Source organism: Prunus dulcis, chromosome 2, assembly GCF_902201215.1.
Source record: "Prunus dulcis chromosome 2, ALMONDv2, whole genome shotgun sequence".
Classification (NCBI taxonomy): Eukaryota; Viridiplantae; Streptophyta; class Magnoliopsida; order Rosales; family Rosaceae; genus Prunus; species Prunus dulcis.
In genome coordinates, this window is record NC_047651.1 from 14,013,786 (window position 1) to 14,030,052 (window position 16,267).

The following is a 16,267-nucleotide window of genomic DNA, read 5'->3' on the forward strand; positions in this document are numbered from 1 at the left end:
TTAACATATATAAGAAGTAATTTTTTTTAGAATAATTAAAAATAATAATCCAATAAAAAGAAAAGAAAGGGAACAAATTGTATTGTATAACTTTTTTCACGTATTATCGAATTATAATGAAACTTATAGTACAATTAAATATTTCCCTAATACCAATAACGACCAAGAAAGAGAATAACGTTCGTCAAAACCGGGTACAGAGAATATACTATTTTTTCATGACAAAACAATATCTATTATTTCGCAGCGAAAAGATTGACAACATACCTTTACTATTATGTTTTTCGATGCGTAAGCAATAGGTCAATCACAAATAGTTTTTCATTATATAACAATGGAAGAACAATGACATTGCTAGATGGTATGGCGGCTGATGGCCAATATCGTCCTCTAAAATGAGACCTTCTAATAAATTAGTACCACAATTCACAGATATCAAAAGGCTTGATTGAAGTAGTAAAAACCTAATTCTAGAAAAATCTCAGTCAACAAAAATATATAGAAGAAGTACCCTTTCAGAGGACTAGTCCAACATTCTAAAAAACAACATATATCCCATATATATTCCCTAATTTCCAACATATTTCCTTTAAAACGTTACACCCCTACAACTCATTCTCGCCTGCCCTTCCATGGCTACAACCTTCATTTCCATATATATAAACCCTAAATTCTTGAGTATAGTCACATTGCTTCCTCGTCTTTCTCATATATAAATCTTATAACTCTACCCCAACTTGTGTCTTCCCAATTTATCTCTCACAGACCCACAAACACTCAGACAAACACACACACTCAGTGTCTCTGTGTCTCTGTGTCTCTGTGTGTGTGTCTCTCTCTCTCTCTCTCTCTCTCTCTCTCTCTCTCTCTCTCTCTCTCTCTCTTTCTCTCTCTCATTTTCAATGGAACAGAAGCAGGAGGCTGGCTCTTCCAATGGAGAGGCGGTTGTGGTTGGCCCTGAAGGGTCTGTTGATCAAAGTAATGAAAGCGTTGCATCCGTCGACTCATCATCAGCAATAACTGAAAGCAATCTCAGCCCCTATGCGGCGGAGTGGGAACCTTTTTACTATAAGGCACCTGAAGATGACAGGTGTTGCTTTATCACATTTTCCAATGGGTTCCCGCTCACTGAGGATCAAATTATGGACTTCTTCAATGAGTAAGTAGATTATTGTATAATAGTTTATGATTATAAGAGAGATAAAAATCATGATTCATATTTGATATAGATATGATTAATTGATTTAATTGCATTTGTATGTGAGCATTACTCTGTTGGGATGAGACCATGAATTTTGCATGTTGTTTGTTGAGTGTGTTTTATGGATGGGTTTATTAGACTTGTGGGTTTTTTTCTAATCTTTTTTGTGTGTGTGTGTGTGTGTAAGAAAAGTTTGGTTGATTGTTTTTTTTTTTGGGTGATAATTATTTTATGGTTTATTGCAATAAATCCTTAAAAATATTACACCGGTTTCTTTGTAAGAAAAGTATGATTTGCAGATTAATCTTTTTTTTTTCCTTCCGAACAATAAAGTATGGATTAATTTTTTGTTGAATATGATAATTATGTTAAGGTTTTTTACAGAAAAAAAAAACCCCCCATAAAATGATTCATGGGAAAATTTAATTCCTGGATTTGATAAATAAATAAATAAATAAAAAAGGGTTTTATTTCAAAGAAACCCAAAAAATAATTTATGGGTTTGGTAAGATTAGTTTGATCTTGGATTTGTTTGTTAACTCTTCCTATAGCAAAAGTTCGACACTTTATGTCTCCTTCCCATCTTTTAAGATATGGAAAATTTTGTTCTATTTGTGGTTGCATATATATTCATGTATAGTTGATGAGTTTGATATTGGGCGCAGGAGATTTGGTTCATGTGTTGAGAGGGTGTACGTTCATTGGCCGCACCCGTGGGAGGATCCTCTCTTCGGAAAAGTTGTGTTCAATTCAGTTCTGATGCCGGCGATCGTGCTCCGAGGCCAAGTTCAAGTGAAGTTTAAAATTGATCGAAGGCCCCTTTGGTGCAAGAGGTTTGACAGGGGCAAGCGTCGCAACCCAGCATTGATTTATTGACTAATTAGTCTTTAACTTTCAAAATTTTATGCATGGCATAGTCGAGTAGATGAGTAGCATTCATCAGACAATTGCTCTATGACCAGTTTCTTTTTTTCTCTTCAGTTCCTTGACTTGGTTTTTCTTCGGTGATGCCAAAATTGCAAGAACTTTTCGGAAATTGTAGTCTATTTAGATCTAATTTGACTATATGAATGGAGACTTTTTATGTTATTGGTGTACTAATTTGGAAGATAGGACTAAAATTTCATCTAATTAGCATAAGTCCAAAGACCAAAATGTAGTACCTAATTTTACAAAAATATCATTTAAAAATATCAAAATTACACACAATATCACTCCTTCTAAGGCAAGCATACTATGCCACATGTCCATATCTAGCCAACCGCCACTAGCCGCTAGACTTCTGCTACCAGCAACCACCGCTGGCCACCATCGGCTGACTCCAGCCACCAGCCACCACTGCCACACTCCCGCAGTCGGCCACTTGCCACCACCACCGTTAGTTGCCACTACCCGTCGCCAGCCTGCCACCTCCTGTAGGGGACCAACTTCGTTGCCCTTTATTCACCTTTAAAAAAAAAAAAAAAGATTTTGTGTCATAGAAGGGACTCGAACCTTGACCCTCAAAGGAGGAAGGCTCACTCCCAAACCACTACACCAAACTTGACTTTGTAATATTTATTCAGTTATACAATATTTATATAAACAATCAATGATTTTAAAAATTTTAAAAGAAAATCATTTCAACACTTATTCACGCAAAAACTGCAAATAAAAACAGATATTGCAACAAAAATACAATGTAGATATCAATTATGTTAAAAAAAACAAAAACAGCTACAAAAATAAAAATTAATTTTATTGAAGCAAAATTAAATTGTAATTAAATGAAAACTGTAATGCAGTTTCCAAAAGTCCAATTTTGAGTTCCCTTACTCTTGGGTAGTTCTACTCTTCTCTTGCCCACCCAATTTCTCATATGGGTAGCCTCTACTCTTCAAATTGGGGAGGTTGAAGGCCAAGGAAAGAACAAAAATCAAATTGTAATTAGATGAGAACTGCAATGCAGTTTTCGAAAGTCCAATTTTGAGTTCCCTTGCTCTTGGGTAGTTCTACTCTTCTTTTGGCCACCCAATTCCTCATATGAGTAGCCTCTACTCTTCAAATTGGTGAGGTTGAAGGCCAAGGAAAGAACAAAAATCAAATTGTAATTAAATGAAAATTGCAATGTAGTTTCCGAAAGTCCAATTTTGAGTTCCCTTGCTCTTGGGTAGTTCTACTCTTCTTTTGCCCCCCCAATTCCTCATATGGGTAGCCTCTACTCTTCAAATTGGTGAGGTTGAAAGCCAAGGAAAGAACAAAAATCAAATTGTAATTAAATGAAAATTGTAATGCAGTTTCCAAAAGTCCAATTTTGAGTTCCCTTGCTCTTGGATAGTTCTACTCTTCTCTTGCCCACCCAATTCCTCATATGGGTAGCCTCTACTCTTCAAATTGGTGAGGTTGAAGGCCAAGGAAAAAGCAAAAATCCAATTGTAATTAAATGATAACTGCAATGTAGTTTGTGCAAATTTAAAGAGAAAATGGATAATCAATAAAAGACTATAGAATTAATTTTTATTTATTTATAATTCTTATTTCTCTGCATTTGTTACATTCCTACGTATCATTCCCATTAAAAACAGAGAGGTTCCTACAAATGAAAGTCTCCGCATTTGACCAAAAGAAAAAACTAAGACGTTTCGCATTCCATAGTCTTCTTGGTTTTCTTCGAAAATGAAATAGAAATAAGATTCCTACATATCATTACAGAAAAACATTCCAACTTGTCATTGACTTGCTTGAACTACCTAATATTCGATAGTCTTTCTTTATTTATGAACATGAGTAATTGGCATGACTAGTTGAAATTTCTAGAAACAAGTTTGAGTCGCAAATGTTATAGCAACTGCCTCAGTAACTTTAGATTAATTTTCTTCTAGGAACGAAACCAAGAAAATTAATATTCAGTTGATTAACCATAAAATTATCCCACTACCGTATAACTTGCTCCGCCGCAGCGCCGCCTCTACTGCTGGCTGCACCACCATGCTGCCCCTGCTGGCTGCAATCACTCCTGATAAGCTTCGCCAATTTTCTTAATTGAAAAATTGATAATGAGGCAATCATGTCCACACACGAAGTTTCTGATGGCTCAAGTACTTCTTGAGTTTACTAAGTATTTAATCATGTAGTCTTTTTTTAGTCGTCCAATTTCTGTTTACATAATTTTTTAATTATATATATATATATATATATATATTATAGTGAAGCCAATATACAACCACCATAGATAGTAACGTTCGACTTTTTGCATTGTCCATCCATGTACAAACGCACATGCATCTTAATTCCGATGGCTCTAATATTTTTTGAGTTTACTATAAATAATACTCTAGTCTTTTTTAATTTTCCAAATTGATATTTACATAATATTTATTTTGGCATCAGTTTATCTACATAAAACATATAGTCAAGACCGTCACCTCTGACCAGAAAATAAAATTAAAAAAAAATTCCCCCTTTCAACTTCCTTTGCAATGTTTATTATCTTCTCTCTATGTCTCTATATGTATATATATATATATGTGTGTGTGCGCCTTCCTTTGTACTGAAGTACTAATTCAGCATCATTAGTTGAAAAATTTGCATTCTGCAATGGCAAGAAGATTTGGTATCTTTTGCTAATACCTTGCCCTCTCAAAATTTCCTTTGCATAAAATCATGACAGGCATTTGTCTGTTGATTTCCAATAGATGTTAAATAAGTATAATTTGAATGTATCATATATCAAATATTTCGATTTTTTCCTTTTTTTATGATTTTTTTTATTACATGTGATAGTCTAAACTACACGGGAGGGAGTTTATCATGCACACACAACACAACTAAGATGTCATAGGGGTTCGAACCTAAGACCTCTGATATGCAAGTCAAGACCCTTTTTCACTGGATTAGACGCCGTTGGCCCTTTTCCTATTATTTAGATCATGTTTATCAATTTGGTTTCACTTGAAGCTTTCTGCCATATAATTTTCTTGTGCGTTTGTAAAGATATTGCAGTGATGAAACCATACAGAAGAGACTCTCCACCTCTTCACTTTAAGTTGGAAATAAATTCATACTCCTCCTTATTGACGACGCTAGCAAAAAAGTATGAATATAAAGTGTTTGAAGCTGGCGGTCACACATGGTGGGTTTTTTTCAGTCATCCACTAATTTAGCTTTTTTTTTCCTTTAATCTTTTACATGCATTTCCCACTTAAATAAGGATGCTGATCAAGATATTGCCTAGCTAATTTCTCTTATATATATATATATATATATATAGGAAAAAAAGAAGAAGAAGAAACGGATCTCTTTTTTTTTTTTTTTTTTTTCTCTTTTTGCTTTTACATGGCTTTGCATGTGGAGCTCATTTTGCATTGTATTCAAGGATCGTTCTTACAATGCATGTGGAGCTCATTTTGCATTGTATTCAAGGATCGTTCTTACAAAAAGATCAACGAAATAAAAAACTGTGCAACCATTTGATTATCATAACAAGACTTCATTGTTTACCTGAAGTACTATGTTCGCCTATTTATTATCATAATTAGAGATCTTCATAAACTTCCATTTGGCTAATTGTTTGTAATAAAGGGGAATTGATCAACAGTTAATGTTCTAAAACATCAACATTAACACGAAAATTTTCACTGTATTTAGGGAAATCTGGAGATATATAATTTAGTTGTAAGTCTGTGTTGCAGGAGGTTGGCTGTTTACCCAAGTCAAATGATAAATGGAGAGAAGTACATCTCCCTCTACTTGGCAAAAGCGAAGACAAAGAATAATGGTATTATTAACTCTGTGGTGTCAGCTCTTAGGGGGCAGGCGGAGGTTTATGCTACTTTTAGATTGTCTGTATTTGATCACAACCAAAAGAATTACTTTACCGTCGAAGGTAAAGTCTCTGCTACATATTATATGTCTGACTTACAAAAACACGTGATTTGAATGCTGCACATACTTATATATATATATACATACATTAATTGAAGAACATATTTTGGACGACGTGGGAGCATTACCGCTAGGCTCAGCGACGGTGGATAGCACGCTTTGATACTAACCCACTTAAAATCAATTGGCAATGAGTGGAGATGGTGAATAATATTTGTACTCAACTAACTTTGAATTTGTGCGTTGATGTTTGTAAAGATAATGCCGGAGCATTAAGCCGATTTGAGAGTGGGACTGAGGTAGGTTTTGCAAAATTTCTTCCCCTTCATACTTTCCAGCGCCATTCAGAGGGATTCATTTCGAATGACTGCTGCACATTTGGGGCCGAGGTTTTCGTCTCTACGAATAAAAGGACACTTCACAGGGAATCGCTTTCCCTCGAGACACCTGCCATTCGCAATCGTACTTTCCGTCGTGATTTGGGACAGTTCTCCACACAATTTGACATGGAGTACGCATTTCCACAGTTGATCATTGTTGGAGGAAGAAAATGGTATGCACAATCATAGTCGAGTATTTTATGTTGTCACACAATTTGACTACCATACAAATGTAGGTTCTTACCCTTAAAAGATTGGTATTTTTTCTTTCTTTTGACTGGGATCATTACCTCTTCTTTTTTTCTACTAATTATGTAGGCAGTTATGTGTTTATCCGAAAGGGTACGGGAAAGAGAAGAACAAATCACTATCACTTTACCTACGATCGGCCGACGATTTGGACACGCTTCCCAGTGTTTATGCAGAATTCAAGGTTCGGGTAATTGATCGATCCCTTAAGACGCACAATACTGAACGGAGAGGTAATTCACTTTACACATATTTCTTTGTCATCTTCCTGAGTATCTACTACTCATCAGCTCATTGGCCTCACTTGTAATATCTCTAATTTTCTGTTTCAGGCAACCACTGGTTCTTGTCCACAGACTGCATTTCTGGTTGGCCAGATTTTATGCCGTTGCGAACTCTAAAGGGGTTCCTTAAGGGTGATATATTATCTGTTGAAGTTGAAATGCTGGCTGTGTCTACGTCGTTATGAGACACAGAGATGGTTTCCATCTTTGGAATTGTGTTTGAAGCCCTTTCTGAATTATTGTGTGTCAATTTTATTAGTTACCTTTTAAGTTTTTGGATTGAATATGAATAATCAATAATCAATAAGAAATAATAATGTTTTGTTTTGGAATAAAAGTAATTAGCAGAGTGTTTTGTTGTTAGAAATGTGTACCCTAGCTGGTGTATCGCTTGTAATCCACACAAACAGATGAAATAACTTTGACAAAAAAATGGTAGCAGGTGTACTTTTGTTGGGGTGAGCACTCTAACATAGTTATCAGTTATCTTGGATTCTTCTATGGTGTATTCTTTATTTATTTTAATTTTGAGAAAAATGGTAGCAGGTGACCAAACTAGTACCTAATGACTCTGCTGACACCTGCCATTCGCATGGTAGCAAATTTTAAAAAAGCAAATATTTAATGAATTAAAAAGTAAGTAGGCTCACATAAAATTAAAAATTGAATTTCTAATTTTGGAAGTATTCAATTTTTGGGTAGAATGTGGTATTCTAATTGACTGAAATTCAACCCATTAGGAATTCATCTTTTTTACCAATTATATCCACATACAATTTTAAATTTTTAAAATTTGTCATCTACTTTAACCCAACAACTAGGGTATTTTAGTAATTAGAACCACTCCAACCCCAATTCCATATGATTTAGTAAGCAACTTCAATAAGAATCCGGAATCTAATTCTCCTTAATCCAACTTCTCCTCAACTTAATTCCTCGTTATCTGATTACAGATTAATAAACATGCCATTAGTGCAAATGAGTAGTATTCAAAACTAGTCATCCAATACAACTTTCTCCAGAGGAGAAACAAACATCCTAAATTAATTCATAAAATGAAAAACTCATTCAATCAATTTATCAAATAACATTGCAAATATGAGCGATTAAGAAGATTTTTAAGAATAAAAATGAGAAATCATTTTCTCACAAAGAACACTCTCTCTCAGAACACAGAGCCAAACTTTGCAAATACGAATGATTAAGAAGATGAAACTTCAAATCATTACACTAATATTTCTAAACTGATTCTCCATTGAAGCACATGAAAACCTTTAAGTACAAGATGAAATTATTCTCCATTGAAGGGCACTAGGCAAATAAGAGTAAAAACTGCAAATGTTAGGCAGCACGAAATGCAATGCATGTACTAGTCAACTGAGAGTAAAAACTTCAAATTTTTAGAACGAATGCAATGCACATATACATGAATGATTTACCTGAATTAAGGACAATTAAGTAAAGTGGGCCCGATATCTATCAAATGTTGGCTACACGAGATTGGTCACGAATTTCTAAAGAAGAAAACTCACATACAAAAGTATCATGAATACTTAAACTCATGACCGCTTAAAAGCACACTAGAGTCATTTTAACTAATTAGTTGACTAGTATTTTTGAGCTTACCAGGTAGAATTATAACAGAGAATGTGGTCTCCTTTTTAAAGGTTCAATTATTACTATTTGGATAATATACTTTTTCCTGGCCGGTGCATCGTAGTCAAGCCACATGGAAATATATGTACACCTGGCTCTAGTATGTGACTTTATGGAGTCTTCTTTTAACACTTTCTCCATCTTTATATGTGGCTGTCTTAACTCTGTCCTAATCCGCGATCAGTCAGCATTTCTACAACTGCAATGGCGAAATTTGGTATGTTCTGCTAATATCTGAATTCTCAAGTTTCTTCTCATAGAATAGAATTAATAATTTGCTTCGTTTTGCCATAAATTTCTTCTGGTTTTGTGAAGATATTCCAGAGATGAGAGAATACAAAAGAGAGTATCCACCAGAGCACTTCATCGTGGAAATAAAGCCATACTCCTTGCTATCAAACACCAAAGCAGAAAAGTACGAGTCTGGTGTCTTTGATGCTGGTGGTTACAGATGGTACGTTGGTTTCTTTACATCTCTTTTCTTTTCTGAAAGCTGCTTTGATTATCTGCTTTCCCTTTTCTTTCTTTTTTTCCTTTTAAAATAAAATTGCTGATCAAGCTACTGCCTAGCTAATTTCTCAGCCAAATCAATATCATTTTGACTGATATTTCTCAGCTACTGATCTAGCTAATTTTATTTTGATCTCAGTTTTAGTGGTTAAACTGAATGGTTTGATTGAATTTTTTATTTATTTACTGAAATGAAATTAGCCTTATTTTAAAGAGAGACATAAAAAAAAACTGTAATTTGTGTTGCAGGAGGCTATCATTTTACCCAAAGTATGAAACAACAAGTAAGAAGGGTTACATCTCCCTCTTCTTGGTATTAATAGGGAGTGTGTCCGGGAAGCAGTCGCCGGCCGAAGTTTATGCCACTTTTAGATTGTTTTTATACAAGAACACACCTGAAACACAGGAATACTTGACCATAGAAGGTGAAATTCTATGCAACATATCTGATTTATCTGCTCACAGTTGACTTGCGTATATGTCTATAGTTATGTATGCACATAAAGTATTAATTACCAAAGTTTCTTTCCCATTAGTTCATGCATTATTAGTGATTAAATTACGTATAACAGATGGTTCTGGAAAAGTAAATCACTTTCATGAGGAGATGAGGCAGGAGTTGGGTTTTGCAAAATTTCTTCTCCGTTCGACTTTCGAGAAACGTTCTGAGGGATACGTTTGGGACGATTGCTGCAGAATCGGGGCAGAGGTTTTTGTTCATAAGGGCCAAACGAAAACTCTTGACGAATATCTTCCCCCTCGGGAACTCAAAAATCCAACCTCAAGTGTCCGTAAGTTTAGGTTGGGAAGCATCTCATCAAAACGTGACCCAAAGTGTCTATCTTCAGATAAATTCCATCTTCAAGGAAGAAAATGGTACGTACGTGCAATATGTCTTGCGTATGTATATAAAGAGAACTGTTATTCACACTCCATATAAAAGCAAACATTATTCAATCCTTTATTCGCTATGGAAGTTATACGGGAATCATTGTAACTTTCTTGTGTTTATTAATTTTAGGAAGTTAAGTGTTTGTCAGAACGGAGAACCAGAGAACAAATCACTATCATTTATGTTAGAATCGAAAGAAGATTGGAAGAGCTTTCCGAGCTTTTATGCAAAATTCAGGGTTCGGGTATTGGATCGAGTCCATGGTAAACATACTACTGAAAAAGAAGGTAATTCCCTTTACACCTCTGTTGCTATATTCCTTATCTACGTATCAACTCATTGTCCTCACTGGAAAAGAAAAAATGAAGTAAGAAATTAAGGCCACATTTGATATGGAGTTAGACTCGGCTATCCTAGACTAGTTACTATTGTTTCACAAGAGAACATTACTATTGTTTTACATAATTCTCTAAAAATTTGATTCTTTGTTTCAGTTCAACACTGGTTCTGTTCCTCGAACCGCAAAATTGTTTTCCCAGACTTTATGCCGTGGAAAACTCTCCGTGATTCGTCGAAGGGGTTCATTAAGAATGATGTATTAACTGTTGAAGTAGAAATATGCTCGCTATCTGTGGTTGAAGCTCCTAGAATATTAAAAAAACCATTGTCTTATGATTAAGATAGATGGTTGCAGATCTTTGAATAGTATTCGGAGCCCTATGTGTATATATGCTGTGCTAGAATTTCTGAGTGGTGTATCCAGAATATATAAAAATTTGTGTGAACTTTATCAGATAATTTTCATGTTTGAATTGTTCGCATAAATAAAGGATTAATTTCTTGTGCTAGATACCACACTGTTTTTTAGGTTTTGCATAATTAAGGAAAGACATGATTGTTAATTTCTTGTGCTAGATACTTTGAGTAGACAAGAACACAACAATTTGGATCCAACCATTGATTTTTACTAAGACTTTGAACTTAAATCTAACACATCAATCATGACACTATAGTCGACGCTCATGACTAAATGCAGCATACAGTTGATATTCACCTTATGAGTACGACATCAGGGGAGGAGGGAAGACAACGAGTGCAAGGATAGATGACTTCGGACCCAGCCCAGTTAACTAAAATACTAGCCCAATTAATTACACTCATTAACCTGCATTAATTTGGTTATTTGGTCCAAATGAACATGCGTATACTCAAGGTTGGGAGGATCGATGGGAGATTTTTGTCAACTTCAAATTGTTTGCATTAGATATTTTGCACAAACATGATCATAAATCCAAGAACTCTCTACTATATTTGATTCATGCACATGTTAAACTATCAAAGCTCCCCCAACCATCATATCCTTGATGCTAACGACTTCTTGGGAGTTCTGGTAACGATGGTGAACATTTCTAGCAGAGCTCAAATCCCCAATGAGCAGAAAATCATTAAACTCATCGAAAATTTACTTCAATATACAGATAAACGGTGTTTAATAAGAAAGAATAGAGTTTCACACATAATACCAATGTATCATGAGAGTTTAAACCTAAAATCACTTATGTGCAACTCTATTATTTTTTGGGTTTACTATAACTTATGTTGTAGTCTTTTCTTTCCTATTATTTTCTTTTGGCTGGCTTTTTTTAAAAGCAAACTTTATAGTCACTCAACCATTAGACATTAGTATCTTCCAACTTGATTTGCATTGTTTTCTGTCTTTCTCTATGTCGATATACATGTAGTCTTTGTTTAATTGTCCACTTGCTATTTACATAATAATTCTTTTTGGTCCGTGTATTTGAATAAGCCTTATGGTCAAGTCAGCCATTCACATGAACCACGGATCAGTAACTCTTAACCTGATTTCCATTGTTTTTGGTCTTTCTTTATCAGGATATATGTTGCCCATGGTTCTAGTACTTTTTTGACTTGATCACTATAAGCAATAGAATGGTTCGTTTGGGAGTGCTTCTGGAAGGGCTAAAAATATATTTTGATTACCAAAAGCGCTTCTGATAGCGTTTGGCAGAAAAGTTTAGAAGTGCTTATGGGCCATAGAAGTACTTTATGGAGAAGCACCTGTCATATACTTCTTCAAGTGCTTCTCCAGGAAGGACTCCCAAGTGCTTTTTCAGGAAGCACTTCGAATTTTTATGAAATTTTCAACAACTTTATAATAAAAACGCTTTTGTTAGAAGCGCTTATGAGCAGAAGTGCTTCCTAGAGAAGCAGTCCCAAACGAGCCCGAAGTTTTTTTAGTGTCTTTGTTGACTTTTGACCGCTAGCTTTGACATTTGATTATCAACCATTGACTTGTGTCTCCTCATTTCCTTCTCCTCATTTGCACGTCTAATCACATGACCGTATAGTGCCCTTAAAGATTAACAACATAGCCACAAAACATCTATGATGCCTCAGGTATAAGGATTAGTTTGCACCATTGCAATTCATGAGTTCTAGCTTGACATGTGAGTAAAGACTTCCATGCTGTAACTCATGTGTTGGATCGAGTTCAGCGTATTTGTTCTTTTACAAGCACCTACACACATATCGATGTGTCTCCACACTTAATGACTTGAGACCTTGCCATTTCCTATATATAGAAACGATACTGTGTGTACTGGTTTTTATGGAATATTGAAGCCCAATCAATATTCCTATGACCAGGAACATATTTAGGATTTAGGGATGATGAGAAGTCTCCATGTATGCAATCTCATTACATAGCTCTCATATCCACTTGTGTATTACTTGGACTATGGTTGTTCTATATATTGAAAGATAATATAGGATGATTTAATGTATAAAATAACATTTCTTGCCTATTGATAACATTATGTTTTTTTATCAAAGATGTCCTTAACTCTAACTATCACATCAATAGTTGGCTTTAAGAGCATATTTCTAACACCGATGGTATCCATCCTTCCTCTTAAAGTTTAACCACGGTTGGCATCATCATTGAAAGAGTAACGAACAGGCTTCTCGTGATTAGTTGGTGGTGGAGGAGGGTACAGATTGTAGGAGGGTGCCGAACATTGTGGAGGGTTGCCAGACCATACTTGGAGTTGAAGTATGCTACCTTAGCGTGAATAGTGACTTGCCTTATTAGTTCAGCATAATTATTCCAGGTGTTGTTGTGTACCGAGTAGCGGAAGTTGGACTCATGAAGGCCAATCTTGAAGTTGCCAAAGGCAACATGATCATTCGTCTCCGAACCCTCCGAGTAGTTGCATACTTTCGGAGAGGTTTGTCTTCACATTGTTGAATCATATACAAGTCATGTGCCGAATATAACTGATCAATCTCAATCATGAAATGATCCAAAAAGATGTGCTTCGAACGGTCGAATTTTAGCAACATCGGCACATAGTCGCTCCATATCGGTATGTAGGTTAACATCGGCAAGTAGCCTCCTCCTAGAAGATTCTACATGAAGGGTGCTATGTAGGGTGCCAAGACTGGCTTCATTCGGCAGGTTAGAATGTGGGTTGCCGAAGAGACGAAAGGGAGTGATAGGTGAAGGAGCCAGTAGAAAAGTGGGATTCATGAGCCGATTCCTACATATGGCTCCAATATGTTGATGTTCAAAATTGGATTCAACTTAAAAAGGATGAAGTATGGTTTCTTCAGCAAGTGATGAAAAGGTAAAGACCTTTGGTAATAACGCCTTCATCAGGGAGACGAATCTACAGAAGATTAACATAAGAAGAATCGTCAAGACCTTAACCAGTGTGGTATGAACCGAAAGTTTTCTGATGCTCAAGTCAACAAAGTGTAAGGTAAAAGATAATTTTGGTAGCGTAAGGGTATGGGTAAAGATTAATTAACTTTTTACCTTGGTGCTATTCCCTTTTACAGGCAAAAGAAAGTGGATGTTTGCCAAAAGTTTCTATGGACTTTGGGCAAATCATTGTGGTGTTGACACGTGTCTGGATATTTAGGTTCTGCGAGTTTTGCCTTCGATGACGTCCTTCGACACGCCGGTGTAGAATCGGAGTAGGAAGTCCCTTCGGTGCCCTTGGTCATGATGACGTCATTGGGGTTCTGAGTCAGTGATTTTCCCCAAGTGTTTCCCCTTGGGCAATTTGTGGGTTTATCTATGTACCAGTTTCCGAGTATTGAATGTGCTTGATTGATTATAGTACAAACAACTTTTAACCAATTGAGCTACAACTTAAAAACCCTTTAAATAAATAAAAAAATTTCTATTTTAATTGTTCATTTGATATTTACTTAAAACCAGTCGCGAACATGACCTTCCACTGGATTTCTACAAAAAAGGTTTGCATTGTTTATTATCTTTATCTATCTTCAAATAGGTGTTTTCATATGTATTTTCTGCTTCTTTTTATTTATTTATTTATTTTTATTTTTATATAAGTGATAATTTAAATTAAATTAATCTAAACTATACATTTCCAAGTACATGCATTTTCTGTTGGCTCTAGTATTTTTTTATCTTGCATTTTCTGTTGGCTGTAGTATTTTTTTTATTTTGCATTTTCTGTTGGCTCTAGTATTTTTTTTTATCTTACTAGGTATAACAAATAATGTGGTTTTTTTTAAAATTTTAAATTATTGCTATTTAGATAATAAACTTTGGTCTGGCCCGTGTACTTAAATATATTTTAGTCAAGCCATTCATATGTGGATGGGTAAGTTTCAACTTTTTTTAATTGTCCAAATTGATATTACATATTATTTATTTTGGCTGCTTGTGAATGTAAACAAAACTTATAGTCAAAGACCGTCAACTATGACCAAATAAAGAAGAATTCAACTTTCAACTTCCTTTGAATTATTGTTTCTTGTCTCTCCTCTCTCTCTCTCTCTCTCTCTCTCTCTCTCTCTCTCTCTCTCTCGTGTATATATGTATGTGTGGGTGCTCCTGCCTCTGTACTGAACTACCAATCCGCGGTCAGTTGGCACTGGACTGCAATGGCGAACAGACGTGGTATGTTTTGTCCTCACAATTTTGTTCTCCATAAAATCATGACATGCATTTTGTCTTTTGATTTCCAATAGAGTAAAATATTAAATAAGTTGTTTGAAACTCTAAATTAAACATGTTTGGTTTCACTGAAGCTTTCTGCCATAATTTTCTTTTGCTTTTTGTAAAGATATTGAAGCGATGAGAATATACAAAAGAGACGCTTCACCACATCATTTTAAGTTAGAAATAAAGTCGTACTCCTCATTATCAACCACGCTCGCAGAAAAGTACGAATCTAATGCGTTTGAAGCTGGCGGTCACAAATGGTGGGTTTTTCCAGTCATCTACTAACATCGTCTCTCCTTTATGCAAAAGAAGGAGGGATTCCACTTTCAATTATTTGTTGAACATATTTTCATTTTAATAATATGTGTTTTTCAGTTGCATTTAATCTATATTTGTTTTATGCTAAAGCTTACGGGAAATTAGCATTTAGCTTTGCGCTCGAGGAACTAGCGTAGTTTATATGATTTTTATCTCTAAAAAGACAATAGAAATTAGAAGTACAAAAGAAAATTATTGTTAGATTATTGAACTAATAACTTTAATTAGCCCATCCGTTGATAAATTCATATCCTGCCCAATGCTCTACTCTTTAAATCTCATCGAAAACCATATAATCATTTGATTATTATCACAAGATTTATTTCATTTTATAATTTGATACATGAATACATGCATAAACTCGAAGTTTTGCACTGTATTTAGGCAAATCTTAAGATTTATAATTATACTTGTAAGTTTGTATTGCAGGAGGTTGTCACTTTACCCAAATCAAATGATAAATGGACATTGTTACATCTCCCTCTACTTGGCAACAGCGAAATCAAGCGTTCCTTCTTTGAGTTCAATGTTCAGTGGTATTAGTGCCCCGCGTTCTTTGATGTCAGAATACAATGCTATTAGTGAAGAGGACTACGTTTATGCCACTTTTAGGTTGTTTGTATTTGATCAGAAACAGCAGAAATATTTTACCGTCGAAGGTGAAGTCTCTACTATAATATTATTTCTGATTTACGTACACACACTGACACGCATGTACTTAATTAATAACTTTGAATTTGCACGCCGGCGTATGTGCAGATGGTGCCGGAATATTAAGCCGATTTGATCGCGTGAAAACGGAGGTTGGTTTTGCAAAATTTCTCCCCGCGATACTTTCGAGCATCCTTCTGAGGGATACCTTCTGAATGACTGCTGCACATTTGGGGCGGAGGTTTTTGTTAATACGAGTGG

At 35.2% G+C, this 16,267-nt stretch overlaps 2 protein-coding genes across 3 annotated transcripts; both read left to right on the forward strand.

Annotated features, from left to right (window-relative positions):
- Window positions 1-902: 902 nt before the first annotated feature.
- On the forward strand, window positions 903-7,162 carry LOC117618188. The gene is made up of 5 exons (XM_034347794.1): window positions 903-1,159; window positions 5,872-6,065; window positions 6,323-6,617; window positions 6,763-6,926; window positions 7,026-7,162. Exons 1-5 carry the CDS (start codon window positions 903-905, stop codon window positions 7,160-7,162), a joined length of 1,047 nt encoding a protein of 348 aa, XP_034203685.1.
- Window positions 7,163-8,753: 1,591 nt separating this feature from the next.
- On the forward strand, window positions 8,754-10,885 carry LOC117618920. 2 transcript variants are annotated; one of them, XM_034348688.1, is made up of 6 exons: window positions 8,754-8,850; window positions 8,949-9,087; window positions 9,393-9,568; window positions 9,716-10,019; window positions 10,165-10,322; window positions 10,530-10,885. In XM_034348688.1, the coding sequence occupies exons 1-6, from the start codon at window positions 8,838-8,840 to the stop codon at window positions 10,712-10,714; spliced, it is 975 nt and encodes a 324-aa protein (XP_034204579.1). In that variant the 5' UTR covers window positions 8,754-8,837; the 3' UTR covers window positions 10,715-10,885. The 2 variants fall into 2 exon arrangements, with proteins under 2 accessions (XP_034204579.1, XP_034204580.1); XM_034348689.1 differs by having other exon boundaries at window positions 8,765-8,850; window positions 8,958-9,087.
- Window positions 10,886-16,267: the final 5,382 nt, after the last annotated feature.

Excerpts from the sequence above, each read along its gene's own strand:
- LOC117618188 (XM_034347794.1), top strand. The coding sequence starts at position 903 with ATGGAACAGAAGCAGGAGGCTGGCTCTTCCAATGGAGAGGCGGTTGTG. Across the intron at positions 1,160-5,871 it reads ATTATGGACTTCTTCAATGA|GAGGTTGGCTGTTTACCCAA; the intron begins GTAAGTAGATTA and ends TCTGTGTTGCAG. Across the intron at positions 6,618-6,762 it reads ATTGTTGGAGGAAGAAAATG|GCAGTTATGTGTTTATCCGA; the intron begins GTATGCACAATC and ends CTAATTATGTAG.
- LOC117618920 (XM_034348688.1), top strand. Across the intron at positions 9,088-9,392 it reads GATGCTGGTGGTTACAGATG|GAGGCTATCATTTTACCCAA; the intron begins GTACGTTGGTTT and ends TTTGTGTTGCAG. Across the intron at positions 9,569-9,715 it reads GGAATACTTGACCATAGAAG|ATGGTTCTGGAAAAGTAAAT; the intron begins GTGAAATTCTAT and ends TACGTATAACAG.